The sequence below is a fragment of the Balearica regulorum genome, chromosome 1 (genome assembly GCF_011004875.1).
Source record: "Balearica regulorum gibbericeps isolate bBalReg1 chromosome 1, bBalReg1.pri, whole genome shotgun sequence".
In the NCBI taxonomy this organism is placed as follows: domain Eukaryota; kingdom Metazoa; phylum Chordata; class Aves; order Gruiformes; family Gruidae; genus Balearica; species Balearica regulorum.
In genome coordinates, this window is record NC_046184.1 from 70,486,703 (window position 1) to 70,508,738 (window position 22,036).

Genomic DNA, 22,036 nt, shown 5'->3' on the forward strand with positions numbered 1-22,036 from the left:
TCCAATTGCTTTTGAATCCATGTTTATCTTTAGCACTGATTGCGCAAAACAAGTTCTGTAACTGAATTATATGCTTTGTAAAGAAGCATCTCCTTTGGAAATTTGCCACCTCTTAGTTTCATTAGTATTCTGTAGTTCTTTTCCAAATGAAAACTGAGCAATCCTTCTCTATTCACTTTCTCCAGTGATGCTCATAACCATTTACAGATTTATTACATTCTTCCTCTGTCTGGTCTTTTCCAAGCTAAAGTAATTCCTTTGAGCATCCTTGTCCTCCCTGTACTTTCTTCAAATTTGCTACACTGGGAACAAAACAAGGCCAGGAAACATAACAACATATTGATGCTCTTCACTTGTTAATTTTCTTTTTTTTTTTTTTTTTTTTTTTTTGTTATCTAATAAAGGTTCTTAACATTTGCTTGGTCGATGACTACTGAACATGGATAAAGGTAATACAGATTCCTGTGAGACATCAACATTTTGTTCTGATTTATTTTATATATGAGATTTTTACCCACCTGTCCATGACTCTATCATACCTATCAATATTGAATTTCATCTGTCAATTTATCCGCTATCATGAGACATTTCTACATTTGTAGACTCTACACTCCCCATTTGCTAGAACACCTGTAAATATGTTGGACAGCAAAGGCATCTGCAGAGGCATGTGTGGGACTTCACTGCTGAATTTACTGCCCTTTGAGAATGGGCATTTTAGTCCTATAATTTGTTTTATATTTCACAAACTAGAATCTAGGAAGCTACACTCAACCTCACAGTAGCTCAGTTTCTTTAAGAACTTCAGGGTGTGCAACTTTGCTGGATGTGCTTTAGAAATCCAGAGAAACAAAATCAAAGAATGGATGGATTTGTAGACATTATTTTGTTTTGCAAGATGTATGTTTGTTGCTTCCTCAATTTACTGCCTACAAACTGCATCCTAGGGGTACCTGGTTGTCATAGTCCCTCAGATTCGTGGAATGACTTTGAAGATTATCAGCATTAACTTAATTGTTTCTCTTCCTCTGGAAGAGAAACAGCACAATTTGAGAGAGGTTACACACCACACTGTGTGGTTTGCTGATTTAGTTTTTGCAATAGATGGATGAATGGTGCCCATTCAAACAGGGCTTCTATTCTTTCTGTAACTTGCCATTTTGATTTGCTGTTCTTAATCCCTTAACAGTTCTTCAATTTGAAACAGATAATCTCTTGTGGCCCCCCCCCCCAATGGTTTTCATTAACATATTGTCCACTATCAGGCTTTTCCAAGAAAATATATGCATTAAAAAAAACATATACTTTCTCTGATACAGCTTCTTGGAGGATTTAGCTTATTTACTGATCACCCGTTGGCCCTGGAGGCTCCAGAAGTAAGAACCACGCCAGAATGTGTTTTAAAAAGTTATAGTAGCTTTTATTGCATCTTGCCGTCTGTTCCTCAAACTGCTTTTGGCTAGCCTCATTCTACTTTTACATCTTGCTTTCCAGAGTGTGCCTCCGAATGAAGAAAGGAGGACAATGTGTTTTTACTTCTAATAACTTCCTATACATTGTTCTTCAGCCTTAACAACTCACTTTCGGTCTTTCTAAAGTTTTTTTGACACATGGTAGGCACTTTCTAGGAGTTTCCAGCATGGTGTTTTAAAATAGTTTCCATTCTACTGACAAAGATTTTATTCTTCTAGCTACTCCTTTTATTTTTAAACTAGATTCTTCATTTTATACAGTTCTCCATGTCTGACATAAAGCACCAGGAAGTGAAACTTCACGCTTTTGTGGCTCCTGCAATGATGCTGAAATAAAGCACTGTTACAGCACAGCTCTTCAAGAGCAGCATTAAAAACTAGGTCCTAGATGCTGCTGAGCACCAAAACAAGAACTGCTTCTTCTCCTGCACAGACGATAGATTCAAAGATGCAGCACACATTGTTCTTGGGTGAAAAGCTAATTTAAATGCAGAAGGTGGTAAGAAGTAACACTGGAAAAAAATGAACATTACAAGCACTATTACCGAGAAGGATCAGCATGTTCTAAGACATCCCTCTCCCCCTCCTCCCCCTGCAAACAGTAATCCTGTAAGGTTAGAATCACAGCAATTGATACAGGATTTTTTAAAAAAAAACCAAACCCCACCACCAAAACACACATTCTTAACATTGCTAAATATCTCCTAAGCCCTGAAATCAGAATTCGTTCCCCAAGAGGAAGAAAAAAGCTGATGTGACTCAGTGAATACAAGAACAATTCTCCCCATTGGCACAGCTTCCCCAGCAATTGGAAGAGACAGTCAGTATCTGAAAGTAAATGCTTTGAAGGTGTTCCACTTGCTGCCTTCCTTTAATAGCACTTGCAGAAGAGGAGATGCCAGGAGAAGGCTCTTGAATTAGCATCTCTGCTTGTTGAGAACCTATAAAGTGACAGCAATTTGTTGGATGGAGCGTTCTGAGGCCAGTAAGGTCCTATGTAATGATGGCAACAAGCACAGAGCCTGACGTGTATAGCTGAATAAAACTAAATTAAGGCCACAGCTGGTGATGCTGGCAAGCATGCAACAGAGCATTCCTAGAAATTTTTTTATGATTTAAACTTAAATTTCCCAAGTAAAAGACTTTAAGAAGAAACACAACCGTGCTGAAAAATAAATACGCTCATCTAGTCACTGTGTAGAGAACTTGAGGAGCAGCATCCCAAAGCAAAAAAGCCAACCTAGGCCAGAGGTGGCCAGCTCTGCTCTTGTCTCAGTTCAACCTTGAATTGAGAAGGAAAAGGTGAAAGTCCAAGATCAGTCAACTATCAGCTAAGCTATCTTCCTGTGTGTCAGTAAAGGACCAAACAAGTTTACATTTCAAGGTATATCAGCATTCTTGAAGAGGATACTTGTGTGTTTGCTCCTTCTGAAACAGCAGTGGAGACCAAGACAACACAGGCTCAGGCTCGCAGTTCCCTGGATGGCATGACCACCTCTGCATGGCTGGCAGCAGTAGAGCATTTAAGACCCACAAGGTTTCTCTACATGGACAAGGCACCAGGAAAGTTAGGCAGAAGGCAGAAAACTTGATTAATGCATTCCCAAAGACAAGATGAACTTCTGCAGCTCCCTCAGGGGTGTCAACAATAAAGCATCCACACCCTCTGGAATAGCAGGATCCTCCAAGAAAACCCAACTTAAAAATAACTACAAAGCAAATCCATCATGTTACTGATTCTTTCTTTTCCTCTTTGTCTTGTACCATAATTTTACTTCTTCACTTCATACTAGCGGACTAACACATAGGAAAACCAATGCAGCAAAACTGACACCCAAATGAATTCAGAGTGGCAGGGAAAACAAAGACTGTGCTAAACTTAACATCAGCTGTCCCAGCAAAAAACTATTATCGCGTATCTCACACCACCATATCCACTAGCAGTCACTCACCAAAAGATTGAAGCCATGCTTGAATTTTTGGAAGCAGTCAACAAATTCATCTGGAGGTGGTGGTTTTGCACGGAGAGTAAGAACTCCCTCTGGTGAATGAAATGAGATTTTTATATATCTTTTTATATGTTATATAATTTGTATAAATATTACAGCTATAGTAAACACATAAATACATAATAAATTTACCAACTTAGAGCATTTTTTAAATATAGAACCATGGCAGTGAGCATATTCTGCACTCACATCTCTTATTAGTCACTTCCCACTGACTGCAAGTAAAAGACTTTCATAGGCTTCTCTCTAAGAATATACTGCATAGGATTTTTTGTGCTCAAAGTGAAAGAAAATTACTACGTTCATGAAAAACAACACAGACACATTTGCTAGCTACTTCAATGATCCTTAGAGAAACAGAATTGTGTGCAGTAAGAAGTCCTACCTCCAGGTCCTTTCTTTTTACTTTTCTTAGTTTTCTTCCTCTTCGAAAGTTCAGAAAAAGCTTCAGCAGCTTTTGAAGTTTGGTAACAAATACTCAATGTCATCCAAAATATGGTTCAGAATTTGCTATAGGAGTAAAGAAAAATAATAGTTTCTCTACAGAATCTATAGTAGAAATACTCCAAAAATCAAAATGACCACACTCTCAGACACAAACAGCTTCCTTGGAACCAAGTTCATGCTAGAACATTCCATAATTAGTTCATTATGTTTGTATCTGTAAAATATTTTAAATCTTAGATTTTTAAAAATTTAGGGCCACTGGAAGTTTTTAAAATATGAGCAACAAGATTATTAAACTCAGATTGCAATTACACAATTTGTTCACACATTACATTTTCTCTCACAGCATATAAAAAAACTCTAATTATTGGAATGGACGGCATTTTCCTAAACAGTATAACTTCATAATCTCCTTTAGTACAAAGTATTAAGCTATTTGTTGAATGCCAGAATGTAGTTTTAGAGAGGAGTGCTCTTTAAAGAATTGTTTTCAAAGAGCAAGTGGAGGAGAATGAATGAGCCTCTGGGAAAAACACATATACGTAGATTCAGCAGACCCCAACCCCAACATGCTCTCCTCAAGACCCTGTGATGTTGCTGACAGCAACAGCAGAGTAGAAAAGCAGAAAGTTACAACTGACAGATGGGGCAATATTTGATATTGCATACATCATAGGATCTGCCCAATTCAGTTGCTTATAGGCAAGAAAAGTTTAGGTTACACATATACATAGCCCACCTGTCTTCAGACTATATGGTTATTTTCCAGATATTGCACATATCTAAGTCCCACTAAATTGATGGAATATTTTATCCTTATATAGTTGACTGAATATGGTTTACCATGCAAAATTCCTATTTATATTTCTAGCTTTTCACAGCAGAAAACTATATCAGCATTCAGTCCTTCCCCCCCCCCCCCCGCCCCCCAAAAAAAAAAAGAAAAAGAACTACCATCTATTAATTTTTAGGTCTACCACACAAACATAGGCTGCCTGGCAAGCTTTTCTCCAGAACTGAATTTGCTATGTGGAAAAAGTCTTCCCACAAAGTACAGCTGCAAAATTTCACAGACATGAAGAAATATTGCTTGTAGTTTCTCACTCACAACATCTCTGTCAATCCTTGCTGCTATCATCTCTGCTGTTTCTTCATGATCATGGTATTGTCTATGTTTTTCAACTGCAGAAAAACAAAGAAGAGAATAAGACATCCATATATGTGGAATTAGTAACCAACATTTGCTATACAGCCTATCAAATCATACTACTGTAAGAAAAAGATGAACAAAACTGTTTGTACCATTCACTTTGCAAGGACTCCACAAAACCTGAAAATCTTGCACCCTAATGCATGATCTTGCCAAGTCTCGCAAAAAGGCTTAGGTGTATGCTTTCAGTCAACTTAGCTGCATAAATGAAGTTAACCACAGATGTGTGGTATCAAAAATTACAGCAGAAAGTGGCAGATTATAAATACAATGTAAGGAGAAATCATCCTATTTTGCAAAATACACTGAAAGGTACTCCAGCAGAAGTCAGCTAGAAAGAGTGTACCATGACTTTAAAGATAATTTTGATGTAAAAGGTAATTAGCAAAAAGGGATGCCAAGTTTGGCAACACAGAAATGGGAGGTAATGATGTGATAGAACTGGTATTTCCAAATAACAGTGGACAGAGTCTGTGACTTTATTTGAAAACAACCAGGGTTTGCATTTTGAGATATTGGAAGTTTTGCATTTTTAAGTCACACTAAGTACTGCATTGTGTGTGTTAACAGGTGGGATTTTAGTAAATGTATTTTAGAAAAGATCCACACATGAGTGGAATAAAAGAAACTGCAGGAACTCAGATCCACAAGTGGTCTGGCAAGACACTTGACAAACTAATGAAACTTCTCTGAAGTAAGAAGTCAAGCAGAAGCACAAACTAGCCTTTACTCAAGATGGATGTAATACTGTAGATTAGTAGATGAAAACATTCTTAATATTACAGATTTCTCTGAATATTTTTAGTTGCTTTCTTTGCCTAGTTGTGTACTGTGTTGTGAGTGATATAGATATAGTTTAATAAACCAAAAATAATAAAGACTCCATGGTTAATGATTTCTAATTATAAAATTTCAGTATCTATTGTTAAAAAAAAGTACAACCAAACCAACCAAAAAAGGCCTCATTTTTACCTTAATACAGTCTGGTTTATATAAGGAGCTTATATTTCTAATGAACAAGTTTTTCAAATAAATCTGATCAAATAAAATTGTTTACATTAAAGATTTAAAAAAACATTAAAAAAATCCAAACCCATTAGAAATGCTATAGCATTCCCTTGTTAAGGCTTAGGGGAAAAAAAAAAAAAGAGAGAGAAAAATAAGAAGAGAGAGGAGAGGGGAACAGGGGAAAAAAAGAAGGAAGAGAGAAGGAAGGAAGAGAGAAGGAAGGAAGAGAGAAGGAAGGAAGAGAGAAGGAAGGAAGAGAGAAGGAAGAGAAAAAATAAAAAAGAAGAGACGAGAGAAGGAAGAGAAAAAATAAAAAAGAAGAGACAAGAGAGAAGGAAGAGAGAAGGAAGAGAGAAGGAAGAGAGAAGGAAGAGAGAAGGAAGAGAGAAGGAAGAGAGAAGGAAGAGAGACGGAAGAGAGAAGGAAGAGAGAAGGAAGAGAGAAGGACGAGAGAAGGAAGAGAGAAGGAAGAGAGAAGGAAGAGAGAAGGAAGAGAGAAGGAAGAGAAAAAATAAAAAAGAAGAGACGAGAGAAGAGGAGACGAGAGAAAAAGAAAAAAAAAAAAAAGAACTAGTTTAGCCGTACAGGCCATTATAAAGATAAACATAAATAAATAATGCTGATCTCTAGTCACCTTTTAATCCATGATTATATTTTTTAATTGTCTGAATATCTAGCCTACAATCTCCCTATTACTGAAGACAGCATCATTAAATTACTAGAGCTATGACAGTACTGGTTACTGTGAATGTTACTACGTTCACAAAAAAGCTCAGGTTAAAATCAGTATCCCACCCCCCCACCCAGCTACACACAAGTAAAAGCAGCTCTGAACAGAAATCCAGAAAATGGATAAGTGCAAGTAAATGACAAGTCAGATATGACAGTCAGGTCTTATTCCCCAGATCAGGCAACAGTGGCTTGGGGGGATTTCAGACTAGACTGGGAGAATAATCCTGTCTGCTCCCAGCGAGCACAGAGGGGTGACCTCATACAACCATTTCTGTATCTGGATTCAATTACTGTAATCTTTATGAAAGTGGTCTTTCAGAATTATTTTTGTTATTAGCAGGGATCATAAAATCCTACTGCCCAGAACAACTGTTTGTCACTGTGCTGTGTGGCAGCGGGCTCCCAGAAATACTCACACTCCCCCTGCTCTGCAGCCCACGCGGACCACGCCGCCACGCGGCTTCTCACGTCCACCTGGGTGATGGTCCCTGGCGGCACAGGGGCAGGTGCCCGCGGTGGCGGAGGGATGGCGTTGTCAGCTTTGGATATCATCCTAGAGGATGAGAAGAAAGCCCAGAAGTGACACTTGAAGGAAAAACATTCTATTTTCTAGTGCTTAATCAGAGAAGACAAGGAGGCTTTACAAGGACCTCTTCTACTGTTGAACATACTATAGACCTGCCAAGTAAGCAGTACTCAATACCATGATGTGTAAATATGTTAAACATAGTAGGAAACATACTCCATGATGAGGTTAGCAAACCTTTGTCACCTGGCCACATGGGAAATCCCTAAGGAGTGCCACAGAACATGATGTCTAGAAATCTGCCAGTTTACACAGGTAGTCAGTGGCTGGGGTTTAGTAGATGGCATTTTTTACCACCATATGCAGTTTACTGGCTGGACTTCCATTTTGTGTGAAATATTTCATTAAAAGCTACCTTTCAGCCATCACAAGTTGATTACCTAGTCCCTAAATTTGATAGGTGGTCAACCACCTGTTTCTTAAAACTCTACCAACAAAACCAATTAAATTTACAGGTTGATTTTCCTTTTTATTTCAGTGGCCTGTTCATCCCATCTCGATACAAATGTACCATCCCATCATAGATGGTATCAATTTTCCCACTCGCAATTTTCCAGTTTCCCCATTCTTAATATAGTTTTAAATACCGTAAGGAAAGAGGTCTTTGAAGTCATTCTGTAACTTGATACTGACAGACAAAAAGTCCCCACAACTCCTGTCACACACACATCCCATCCCTTCCCCATGTTCCTATTTAAAAGCAAGATCTTCACCTTAAATTCTTTCCTTTATAATCCCATCTCATTCATGGCATTCAACACCACCACAAAATGTCAAGTGTTTATTTGGTCTTTGGACACTGAACAAAAAATAATGGCTCCATCACCATTCCTTCCTCCAGTCTCCCTGGTCACTCTTCTCCGCACATCTCGCACTTCTACTTGTCAGTAACGTAGCAGTGACTTGATAATGCAATGTCACGGGGGGAGGGTCTCTCCTTGTGACCCCATGCCAGCACATACATGATATGACAGTGATAACTGGTGCTGCGCTGTCATGCACTCAATGACCTCTTGCCTCATAGCCCTCAGAGACTGGTATCTCAGATTATTTTTCCCACTAGATGTACTGACCTACATTCTTTTCCTAATTAAATCTCAGTTTCCCAGCACATCCAATGTGTTTGAGTCCTTCTGGATTACCTCTTTGTGCTTATACGTGTTTGTTACTGGCCCACAAACAGTAAAGTGTAATTATTGAATTTTAAACCCACAGGTAAAGGTAGATGCAGTTCAGGTTTTGTTTTGTTTTTATAGAAGTGTCCATACTTGAGGAAACTTCATGAGTTGCATATCAGAATTTAATAGGTAACTAAGACTGTTATAAATTTGTTCATACAATGGTGACATTTTTACTTAATGATTTTTGTCCAGCAAAGACTTCTCTATCTGGACCACAAAACTCTTATGGAGAGATACTATCAGGACACGGTTAGATACTAACTTTTCAACAGACTACCATCATAACCATCCAGTATCTAATATATTTTGGCCCTTGTTGTTATACCTCTGTTGGCTACCTCTCATTTCTTTGGCTACTTCTCATTTCTGTATTAATCTCTTCTGAACCCAACAGACTCTTTTCCCCCACATTTTCTTACTGGCAGAGAAGCTTTTGCTAATAGGGAAACAAGGAGTCCTCAGCATCATTAAACAGGCAGGGAGGAAGATTATTCAATCTTGAGTTCCTGTTTTATTTAATATCTTTAGATTGCAAACCCTTTTACCAGAATCTTTCTTACTTGGAGTTATGGGGCATTTATATTTTTAACTTAAATTCTAAACTACTTGACCCATATGCAGAACTGAGACAGGCAATGCTGTTCTTTGGGAACTGGTATTGATGCCAGCTATTTCTGTCACTAAGGTGGAATAGGGAAAAGTAAGAGTGATGCTATAAATTGAGAGAGCATGAGATAATTGTTAAAGCAAGGCCTCTACATGTGGTTTTGAAAGTATGTTATCAACTAGCAATAAAGAGTAAAAAACAGGCGGCAGACTTGGAAAGCTTCTGAATGCTGTAAACACTATTTGGTAAGTCTACATACCGCCAAGAGAGTTAGGCTTTTACCTCAGTGTTTCAAGCCTCTTCTTTTGTTTCCCACTCTTGCTGTCGCTGATTGCACTTTCAATATCTTCATGAATAAAGCTAGCCTAAAGAGACAGAAGCAGAAACCGTCAGTTATCAGCTATATCTCCTCATGCACCTTTTTTTAGGGCATCTTTAAATTCCAGAATTCCTCATCAAATCCCATTTATTTAAAAGTTCTGGGATAAATTATTTTATACATAAACAGAATGAAGAAACATACAAAATATTGCCTGGTATTTTTGTCACTGTTCCAGCCTCAAGCATTATCATCAGATGAGTATGTCATCTAGATACCAAATTTGTCTGCACAGCTGTAATTATCTCAAGTCAACCATTATTGAATAAGATATTTTTTCCCCTCCACATATGTCATTTTTGTTTTTCTCAAGCATATTAGGGGAAAGACATACTATACAAAAAATCTACTATAGATAGTAACAGCAAAACTACTATAGAGAGTAGCAGCATAAAGGATTAGAAAAGTAACTTGTAGTGGTACAGTTGCCTTTAAGAAATAACAATAGCCTCCAATTTCTCGTTGATTTAATAGAGGAGTAAATTTTGAGAACATTTTCTAATCTGTAGGTTCCTGCCTCTTCATAACTGCAGTCTGCCTCTACCACTGGCCCACAAGTGAAATTTTGATGCATGTCTAAGGCATTATTTTAATAGATCTTGCATTAAATAGGTCATGGCTTCTCGTAGGATTTAGAATGCTCTGTTACACGTCTTCAGCTGACATTAATTTCTTACACTGGTTGTCAAAGCCCAAATCTGTCAGTGTCTGGCTCACCCTACAAGGTCCACGTCTTCCTTAGTACCTTCATAATGGAGAAGTATGTAACGTTTTGGGTGGAATATGTAACTGGACCAGAAGAATTTGTTGAAATTTAAGATCCAAGAGGATTAAAGGACTTCTCAGGGATACATTAAGGTTAAAGAATTAATAGAAAAAAACTTAGGGGGATTTGAAGAACTTAAACCCAGAGGAATTCCATTAATCATACTCTTGATATTTATTATTTAACAATTTTTTGTTCAGAACATATTGATTGCACCAAATGTTATTGATTTTGACCGATTTCTTATTGCAGAGGCTCCTGAGGTTCATGGTAATTTCTAATCAAAAGCAGGAAAAAGACAAGGGAGAAAGACCTAACCTTTCAAAACCAGCCAAGGCACGTGGGTAAAAAACAAAAGCTAGGGTATGGTCACAGACTCAAACAATACCTCAGAAGAAAAGGGGGATCCTGGACTTCCAAGTCATCCTTATGTGCTCTGCATTTTTACATGTACACAGAGGAACAATTTCAAAAGATGAAAGTCTGAAGAGACCACCTCTACATTTTGGAAGATGGGTCCAACCGGGCCTCAACAAGGATCCCTGCATTATTCAACATAATGCCACCTAGACTTCTCACAGGATCCCAGTTTCCATTGAAACAGCAAATTCTGTGCAACTAATCACACAGCCAGCCATCTTCACACCATTCTCACTATACCAATTCCAAAATGCTTGTACAATATGATTAGCAATCTCTTGTTTTAAGACAATGATATGAACTACTACAAAGGAATTAAAAAGTCCTCATGAAATTATCAATTGCAATTTAAAGAAATACCAATTATACAGACTAACTAACAGAAATTAAAATTTATAACCTTGGAAATACAGAAGTATGGCAGAATACATAAAAAAATACAATTGAAGACAATAATCTAATCAGAGACAAATAATCTCTTTCCTTGTTTTAACACTCCTGCAAGTAATATTTTCCTTTTCATTATCTCTCCAGCAGAGCAGAGATGCAGAGGGGTGGGAATGTAGAGAAGGCTTAATTGTTCAGTGAAAGAAAGAAGAAAAAGGGGAAAGACTAAGTAAAACTCATGGGTCAGATGAGTTCTTTGCAAATTATAAGATAAATTAGAGATAACTCAAAACTATTTTATACTACTTTCTTCAGAAGTGTGAATGTAAATCACACACATATTCCAGAGCTTTACTCATTTGTAAACCCAAATGAACAGCTACAGAGCCCAAGAATCAATATTTACAGTAACAACATATTTGCACATGCACTAAAGATTCCGTTTACATACAGGACTACTCTCTTGCAAGACATACTATGCCACATTTACTAACATATTATAAGTAGTGTTGATATCATAAATGCATTAAACTTAAAGCACAGGTATAAGAATAAAGGAACAGCATTATTTTCCATGAATCAGCCCATTTAATTTTATCCACGGAACTTGCCAATTCATAAAATTTCCCCTATTCACATAAGTCATAGCAGATCTCCATTACGACCTTACCTTAATCTCATCACATTGGAAAAGATGCAAATCTGGCTTGTTTTGGGTTGGCTCTTTACATACTAATGCAAGAATTGAATTGTAATTGCATGCATTCATCACAGCTTGGCAATGCTGAATTGTGCTTAAAGGAAAATTCTCCAGTTCATTCTGCCAGAAAAGAAAAAAAAAAATCAAACACAAAACACCACCTTACTATACAGCATCCTGATCTCAGAAAAGCTGCACAAACTAAAAAGGGAAAGTGATAATAAGCTAATTAAAATACTGAATCTCACATACATCATTTTTCTGCCTGTTCCCTTTTTCTCTCTCTCTCTGAAAATGAGACTGCCACTCACAGATCTTACCTTTGATTCCAAGTCCACCAAACTGACAGCTTTGTCATCTACTTGAAGAATCATATCTTGAGTCCACACTTTGCCTTTGGCATCCAGCAATTTCAGCTTCCTTATTCCATCATCTACTGTAATCATTGCCTCTTTTCGGTCCAGAACAAAGGTGGTCAAGTGCTAGTGAATGAGATGTACATTTAAAAAAAAAAAAAAAAAAGAAAATAAAGTTGTAATTTTCCTTATTGCTAGGCAGCATCAGTATTCAAATTGCCAGGAAATAGCAATACAAATAATTCATGAATAAAAGTGCCTTTGTATATGACAGATCCCACCAATAAGCCATAAGAGAGGTTGTTTAGTCCATAATATAATTTTCAGTCAACTGATTTTTGTAACTCACTGTTTGTCATCTCTTGTCATTTCCTCACTAAAGTAAGCAGTTAAACTTGAAGGCACATTCTGACATCTTTCAGGTATCATGGCTAGAATTAAACCCTGAGTATTTAATTAGCTTTCTTGAGGAGTGAAAACCTGTCTCTCTTGGCAAGTTGAATCCAGGAAGCATCAGCAGCAGTCTCCCAGAAATACCTTGCCAACATATCTTTACCACCACCCTGACCTGGAGTGTCCTCATCTCTTCCAGAGCTGCCAGCCAGCATGCTGATGGCAACCATGATGGGCTTGCATCTGACTGGGATACCTTATGGACAGGCTAGTGCCTTCTTTTATGCAGGTCACAGTAGAAATGTAGTATACTGACTAATTTTGCTCACCATCAACTTGGAATATTCTTCAGATTCAATTAATGGTCTAGAAAGTAAATACTATCTCACAGACATCACCTCAACCAGTTTCCCTTTCATTATGGTTTTGATAATTTCTCCTTGAACATGCCAGCCATGCAAGACAACCCATAAAATTATTTCATTTTATCCAGGCATAAATCCAGCTTCACATTCTTATTGAAGACCTGGTTACATGCATTCAAGCTGAACCAATTTTAATATATGCTTGCACATGTGCTTGCACATCCATCTTCTAAATAACATAAAAATAATTAAAAAAGAAAAACCAAGAAGAGTTAAGTGTGCTTTCTTCTATTACAGGATAACAGCACTTAGTTATGACAGACAAGAGAGTAGATAGAAGCTGCATTATAATCAAAGTGTTTAAAAGAATTAAAGTGAAACAATCTCTCTGCTGACTGCTCACACAGGAATGCTTAGACTCCAAATACAAGTACTAATTTTTATGCCAGTACAGTTCTGAAACTGTTATGAAGAAACCAAAGAAAAATACAGACAATATTCACAAGTATTCATTTGCAAGCTGATCATAGGATAGAAGCACTTGAAATTAAGATTGTATGCATATGATCTCACGATTTACAGTTAATTTAAAACCCAGCAAACAGGAGCTGAGAATCTAGCTTGCCTTAACCCATGACAGTAGTCTGATGGCATTGGGAGAACATTTGTGCCAAAGAAAGACTAGAGAATGAGGCACTGCACGCAAAAGTGCTTAACAGGCTACATACGGGCACGTAGGCTTACTTTGCTGAATATTTTAAATATATCTACTCCTGGATAAAATATGACAGCAGCACACAGTAATTCTGCAAAGCAGCTTAAGACAGGAAGGAACATACTTTGCGCTTCACACTGGGGAAGAATCTGTGCAAGCAGAATGTATTTGTTTAACTAGTACATAGTAGACTAACTGGGGCTTTTAGGGGTTAACGCTCAGCTCTTTCTGAATATTCTGTCACCTCTGCTGATTATAACTGATCAAAGTATTAATTTTAAATATCATCCAGCGTGCCTCACCAACAGCACAAGGTTTTTCAGCTCTGCCTCATCCTTGCAACAAGGCAGGTTCAGAGACAGGGCAGCATAACACGTTGAATTGATATCCCATTGAGAAGTCTTGTTCATTTGCCAAACAACACACAACTTTGCTTACATTCTTCTACATCAAAATTTCAGCTCATTATGGGAAAGCTATAGAATTTGAGACGTTTCAGTGTAATCTGTTCTGAAGTGACCTTGGGCTGGCAGGATATTTTGGAAGATGTATATGCCTTCAAGCATATGTATCCTCAAAAATCACGTAGGCAAAAATAACTGCATGTAACTGAAAGCTATAACTGGTATATTGTTCTTCGTCTCACCTCTACGTGATACTGCGAAGTTTCGGATATGCTGCTGGCACTGTCTCGTGCATAATTCTTTCTTTGTTCTAGAGATGGGAGGAAAAGAAAGAATAATTATTCATTCAACTTCTTATCATGCTGTTTTGAATACTTCTCAGAGACACTTAAGACTAACTGTATATACGAAAGCAGAAGATGAGCTGCTGATAATTTCTGTATTTCAACAGAAAAAAACCCCTCACCCACACAGTCCGGCACAAGGATCATACTTACGTCAACGATGTTGAGAGAGAGCCGGTGGGTGCAAACAAAAGCCAGTTATCTCATCACAGTGAGTCAGGACACCGGAGGGGAGCAGTGTTCTGACTGAAAACACTTCATAGGGAAGCCTGATTATTAAAATCACTGGCTTGCCACTTTGGTAGCAATAGGTTAACCAGCATCAGGCTTACTGAATTTGCATGAACGCATTTGAAAGCATCAGTATTTTCTGATATATGTGTTAAATCTGCAAAACAACAAAGCCACTTACAAACCAGACCTGACTCATCCTGAAGTATTCAATTTGATGAATTACTAATGTAGAAATACGTGTCGAAAGGGGTAAAAAAGAAACCCCAAACAAACACACCATAGATGTCTAACAGAAATATTTTTCAGCTGAACAAAACACAATGCTGCAAAATCAGAAACATCTTTTGCCTTTTACTCCATAAAATAGATTAATATCAAACCAGGAGGGGAGGGAAAATGCAAGATGAAGGCATAACACACGCCCACACCTCAAAATAATGAATTCAGATGAATACTGAAGAAAACTTTTCAACTTTACTGTAAAAAAAATTGGATGCAATATCTGGAGGGTTTTCCTCTTTTCTCGCCATAACCACTTAAGTGCCCGATCTGGAACACCAGGAGCTTTGCCTAAGGAAGGAAGTCACCAGGAGGCTCGGTCAAGACAGGCCCAAGGAAACTGCAAGTAGGTAATTCTTTTCTCTCCATTTCATTAAACAATTTGATTTCTAATCTTCAAGTAAAACAGGAGGTTTGATTTTGTTCAGAAGGAAAGTACCTGATGTACATACAAAATCCATCAATTTCGTCATACTCTGAGTACTTGGTGGGGGTGGGGGGAGTCTATGATTGTATTGACAGGAAAGATAAGTTACTTTTTGCAAAATAAAAAAAATGCTGACTACTGCCAAGCACATGATCTGTGACTTACAGAGAACTGCAGTGAGGCCACCATAAAAGCCACACTGTAAAGACTCTTCTGTGACCAGGGTTCCTTCAGACAGGCATTTCAGGTGCTGAAAAATTGTCCTGGTTTCAGCAGGGATAGAGTTAATTTTCTTCCCAGCAGCTGGTATAGTGCAGTGTTTGGGATTTAGGATGAGAATAATGTTGGTAACATGCTGATGTTTTAATTGTTGCCAAGCAGTCAAGGACTTTTCAGCTTCTCAAACTGCCCTGCCCACAAGAAGGTGGGGGGCATCCAAGAAGCTGGGAGAGGACACAGCCAGGGCAGCTGATCCAAACCGGCCAAAGGGATTTTCCATACCATATGACGTCATGCTCCACATATAACTCAGGGGTGAGCCAGGAGGCAGGGTGGCTAGGGAACTAGCTGAGCATCGTCTCTGGTGTGGTGAGAAATTGTGCTGTTGATCATTTATTTTGTATATTCTTGTATCATCACCATCATCGTCTTCCTTTTCTGTCCTATTAAACTGTCTTTATCTCAATCCACACATTTTTCCTTTTTTTTTTTTCCCCTCCTTTTTAGTTCTCTCCCCCATCCCACCGGGGGGTGGAGTGAGCAAATGGCTGTATGTTGTTTTAGCCGGGTTTAAACCATGACACAGATACAGAAGTGCCCTCATTTTGAGGTGTCACCCGTAGAAGTATTTGTCACCTTTTATAACCATGCCCATTTATCTCTCCAGTTTTCAGTGACTTTCACAAAACCAATACAGTTTCTGAAATCCCTCGCTGGCTTGAGGCCTCCCTCCCATGGTGACAAACACTGCTCATGCAACAGAGCCATCCTGCTACTGCACAGCAGCTACCCAGCTTGCTTTAGCAAGAGAAGTGTGCAGTGCAATCAGGCAAATTCAAGAACCCCATGGATTATCAGAATTTGTAAGTAGGTGTGTGTGAATATTTTAAAATAATAGATATCTTAATTTAATTATCCATTATTCTGAAATGCCAGGGCAGAGGATCTCCATTGATTCCAACTGTAACTACTATTTCTGCTTTTGCAGCTTGTTACTTAAAGGGCTTTTTTTTTTTTTTGTTGATTTCCTTTTTAACCACAATAGAGACACACACACATGCACACCCCAACAAAACAGTCAGTAAAGCAATACTGTCTGATTTGCTACCTTTCTTTTTTTGTTTTGATGATGATCTGAAGAAGTAAAGTCCGTCTGTTCCTAACAAAACAAGGAATTGAAAAGCAGTATCTAGTTTAACTCCATAGAATTATTTACATCTCCAAGGGGATCAGTTATCAGTCTTCTGTTATGGACTGTAAACGATAGCTAAATGCTGTCCAGTAAGAAAGAATACATGCTTAAAAACAGAAGTCACTTTTTTCGATTAATAATGCATCAAATCTTCAGCTTTGACTGTTACTATCTTTTTTTAGGTGAACAAAAGTATTAGTTTTTAATGATATCAACTTAAACTAGGATAAGAAATTTTACATCCACTGTAAGATTTATAAATCCTGCAAGCAATAAGACTTGGAGTGGTTTTAAATAAACAAAGAAATCTTGGCATATGTAAAGGCTCTAAAGGAATTAAAAAGCAGCAAGTAACTTTTGCAAGAGTTGCTTCACAGACACTTTGTCCTGTGTTAAGACAGGATATCCAAAACCATTCGTAGGACTGATTAACACATCCTCTTCCAGAGAGCAGCACAACACTCACAATAGACAGATGGCAAGGTTTTCAACACACTGTCATGGTGAGAACAATAGTGTTTATATAAGAGATAGAACTTTCTGAATAAAAGCTGTGGTTGCCTACATTTCAGAGCCAAGGAGAGCCCCTCAAGTTCTGCATTCTTAATTACAACAGGATGGTAACAAGAACTTCAACAAGATTTCCAATTAGCAAAAGTCAATCCATGTTTACATTAATAAACAAAAAGTATGGTCACCACAACAACTGATGGTCCATATTAAGTTCAGCAACAATTACTATTTACCTATTTCTTTAATCCAGGTAGAATGATTATTAGAACCTGCCAGAGATCCAAGTTATCACAGAATAGAATAGAATATTATATTTCCATTGGAAGGGACCTACAACTATCATCTAGTCCAACTGCCTGACCACTTCAGCAGTGACCAAAAGTTAAAGCACGTTGTTAAGGGCGTTGTCCAAATGCCTCTTAAACACTGACAGGCTTGGGGCTTCGACCACCATTTTTTGTTATCCCATAGGCCTTTCTACCAAAACCACCGTGTAACGTATGTCACTTATGCAGACCTGGAGACTCCCTTTTCTGGGAGTCCAAGAAAGTGATGCAATCTAAAGTCTGCAATGAAACATGCAAACTAAAACTGGGGAGGCTTCCAAGTCTTGTTGCAGTTACAGACCAAACCAAAACCAAAAGAAATGGTACCTCACAAGCTCTTAACTACTGCTCAGTGCTGCAACTTTTAGTGTCATTTTGGATGAGCTAAGAAGGAGCCTATAGCAGCTGTGAATGTCGTCAACACTGCTATAGAGGAGCTAGAGGTAGATATTACAGGTAACCACTCCATCCTGAAATTATTCACCTGTTAAAATACATCTTTTAATAAGTAGTCTAGCATCAGGCAAAATTCTTCCATTGCTTCTGGAAGGGTTTTCCCCCAACCTTTGTTTTTCAACTCTTTCACAATTCAATAGTTAGAAAGTGGGTCTTCTTTCCCATATGGGGTCAACACAGCTGCTAATAACCCAGAGAGATGGTTTTCCTGGCTGTCTGGCATAAATTGCACTGAAGGAAGAATGAATGAAGTCCTCCCCATGATAATATAAACATAACACAAAGAAAAAAAGAAAATAAAGAAAAAATAAGGAAAGAGGGGAAGGAAAGAGGAAAAAGACTGGCATCTAGAACTCATCCCCTTTCCTATGGTTTTTGCCAGTAGCTCGAAACTAAACCTTGGCCTTTACTTTCTCCTAGTGCCTGGATCATGTCCCAGATTCTACCTACAAACCTTCACAAGTTCTCACCTTGCCGTCAGAAAGGAGGACACAAACCTTTTGCATCCCCTTCTGCTGATGTGCTCCACTGCCTTGAACTTCTAGCAAAACTGATATAAACCTGCAAACCTCTTCTGTGTCCTTCTCTACCCAGATGACACAAGAATCTGCTGTTTCTTCCTACACTTCCACATTTCTGCTTCCAAGTCAGATATATCCAAGCATATAATTCTCACAGTCTGTCATCCACATACAGCTCCTTATTTTCCTTCTTTTCCTACAGAGTCACCCATTGCCATTCTTCTGGAAATGTAGCATCTATCTCCTCAACTCTTCCACATATCATTGTGGCTGATTATTATTCATCAATATTAATCTGACTGCTTTTACAGAAACCCTAAAAATGCCTGTTGACTTATTACATGACATTCAAATGCAAGTAACTCATACCCTGCTATTGAAAATGAGCAACAGAATTTGCTGACTTACTGAACATACTAGGCCTGGCTGGGATGAAGTTAATTTTCTTCACAGCAGCCTGTATAATGCTGTGTTTTGGATTTGTGACCAAAACAGCATTGATAACACAGGGATGTTTTAGCTATTGCTGAATAGCATGAAAGCCTTTTCTATTTCTCACTCTGCTGCCTCAGTGAGTAGACTGGGGGTGCACAAGAGGTTGGGAGGGGACGCAACTGGGACATCTGACTCCAACTGACCAAAGGGATATTCCATACTGCACAATGCCATGCTCAGCAACAAAACTGGCAGGTAGTCTTTCCAAAGTACTCCTTGCTCAGAGACTGTCTGGACATTGGTCTGCTTGTGGGAAGTGGCGAGTGTTTGCCTTTGTGTTATTCAGGTTTTTTTCATACTTTTTTTTCCTCCCTCCTCTTTCCTTCGCTTATTAAGCTGTCTTTATCTTGATCCATCAGTTTTTTCCTTGGTTTTGCTCTTCCAATTCTCTCCCCTATTTTGCTACAGGGAGGAGACAGGGCGAATGAGCAAGCAACTGGGTGGGTCCTTAGCTACAGGCTGGGGTCAACCCCTGCCACTGGAAAAAAAAAAAGAAAAAAGTTTTGTATTCTTCATGTCACTCCTAATCCTCCCGATCAATCTCAGCCCCTCAGGAGTCCCTTCATGCACGAAGAGAGTTATGGAAGCTACAGTGAAAGTCTACAACAGAGACTTCCAGATAGGATGTATAAAACTATCAAAGGATGAATAAAAGTAGCAAAACTATTGAGTTTTTTCTATTTACTCTACTTACTGCAGCTCTTACATTCAACATGTAAAATACCGTGCAGTCTTAATACAGTAGTTAGCTCAAACCCTGCACAATTTACCTAAAGTATTTTCCCTCTGATAAAGGAAAAAAATAATAAAAAAAAGGATCATGGCAGAAGACACTTAAATTAAATTCTTAATCACAATCTATAGCAAAGGTAGCCCAGAGGAATCTGAGCAAAATAAAATGTCTCACAAGGCAAGGGCAATATACTTAAAAGCAGCACAGCATTTCACTCATAGGTCCTGACTATAAGATCTACTAGCTACTAAACGTTTCAAAGGAACACAAACATTGACCCACAGAAACTAATACTCTTTCTCCTGTCTGATGTGGAGAGATGCTACTGCTGTTTATGTCATTGTGAACTTAGTAAATTCACCAATTATTAGAAATGGACCAAGTTTCTGGTTTCAAAAGCATGGAAAAGGTACTGATTTCATACCAATTTTGGAAGCAGCCAAAACACCAGGAAAAAACTGAACTGACCTCTTGACCAAAGATTTTTAGCCAAGCCAAGAATACACTAGAAAGTACACGATACAGAAAAATAGGACTTGAGATTGCCATCACTCATTCTCTTCCTTGCCCTCCCTACAATAAGAATTCTGTGCTCTCCCCAATTATTTCTGTGAAGAACTATTTCATACCTTGGAAAGGCAACTATTGCACAGTTTCAGACAGAAACACTGGTGTGGCCCAAAGTCCCTTGAGGCAGAGCTATGAACAGCACCCGACATAGCTAGAGTCTTGTCTCACCCATTTTCCGGCTGGAAGAGGGTGCAGCAATATAGCAAATTAGAAAACTGCTTGATAAACTCTACCATAGCCTGGCTCTGTGTCACTGTCCAGAAGACCACACAGAGAAATGTAACACAGCAAAAGAAATCTAATTCTTTACCTAGTTAGGGAAAATTCTTAACAAAAGCAAAAGATCTCAGTCTAGGTCTTAACAGATGACCTGAAGCACGGGTGGTGCTGGTTAGGGCTAGGGTACCTTTAGGCACAACCAATTTTCAGTTTTTAAAAGCCTAAAACAGAAATGAGGAATCTGATGCCTAAACTTCTACTGATGTCTTACAAATAACTGCATAGGCCAGATGTAATAAATGTTATCAGTGCTATGGCAATGATAGCACAAAGGACAGTGGTGGATCTCACCTTCCCCTTCCATAGCCAAATTGGAAAATATCTGTACGAAGTGTAAAGAGACAAAGCTCTGAAATCTGATGGCAAACCATGAGGAGATGGATTAAGAGTCTCCCTAAAAAGCTGTCCTAAAAATCCTGGAGTGACAATATAAATAATTGACACACACCATCAAGCAGAAAAGACCAGTACTTAGTTTACTACTGTATATTTGTGGTTTGCATTGGATCGACTGCTGACACCCCTTTAAGAATGTATTGCAGCAGCTGGAAAAACTCAACTTGAGACTGAGAGCAAAGTGCAAGAGATGTGACCTACACATCTGGGTAGAAAGGTCAAAAGCTGAGTTCAAAACAAATCTCATTAAGAGAGAAGCAAACACTATCACTTTCAGAGATACTCCACTTTTCAAAAGCTGGAGAAGGACTGTTTACAAGGGCATACAGTGATAGGAGAAGGGGTAATGGTTTTAAACTGAAAGAGTAGAATTAGATTAGATATTAGGAAGAAAGTCTTTACTATGAGGGTGGTGAGGCACTGGAACAGGTTGCCCAGAGAGGTTGTGGATGCCTCCTCCCTGGAAGTGCTTAAGACCAGGCTGGATGGGGCTTTGGGCAACCTGGTCTAGTGGAGGGTGTCCCTGCCCATGGCAGGGGGGTTGGAACTAGATGATCTTCGAGACCCCTTCCAACCCAAACCATTCTATGATTCTGTGATTTGTGCCACAAGCTTCTGCCTGATGGCTAAGTGGAACCAGCTATCAGAGAAACGGTATTGTTTAGAAGTCAGTTGTCAGTTTAATTCATTCAAGTATCAAATAACACAAGCATGCTATATGGATGGCTTCTTTTAATGGACTCGTTTACCTAGTCTATGATCTGCTTATGATTTCCTTGAATTTATTACACTACAGTTCTTGCTTGAATTAAGTATTTGAGCAATGCAAATATACACATGCAATTTCACTGCTAGCACCTAATTGCAGCCATGGGAATATAAACACAATGTATAAAACACCCAGTTTGTTCTGAT

General features: G+C 38.4%; 1 protein-coding gene across 1 annotated transcript in view; it reads right to left on the reverse strand.

The window, feature by feature from the left end:
- Positions 1–22,036, reverse strand: part of EPS8 (EGFR pathway substrate 8, signaling adaptor) — a 139,378-nt gene that overhangs the window by 30,562 nt on the left and 86,780 nt on the right. The window contains 9 exon segments of the mRNA XM_075757593.1: positions 3,425–3,513; positions 3,867–3,949; positions 3,951–3,991; positions 5,037–5,110; positions 7,295–7,431; positions 9,535–9,617; positions 11,875–12,024; positions 12,225–12,386; positions 14,380–14,447. Of these exon segments, the coding sequence (XP_075613708.1) occupies positions 3,425–3,513; positions 3,867–3,949; positions 3,951–3,991; positions 5,037–5,110; positions 7,295–7,431; positions 9,535–9,617; positions 11,875–12,024; positions 12,225–12,386; positions 14,380–14,447 (887 nt within the window).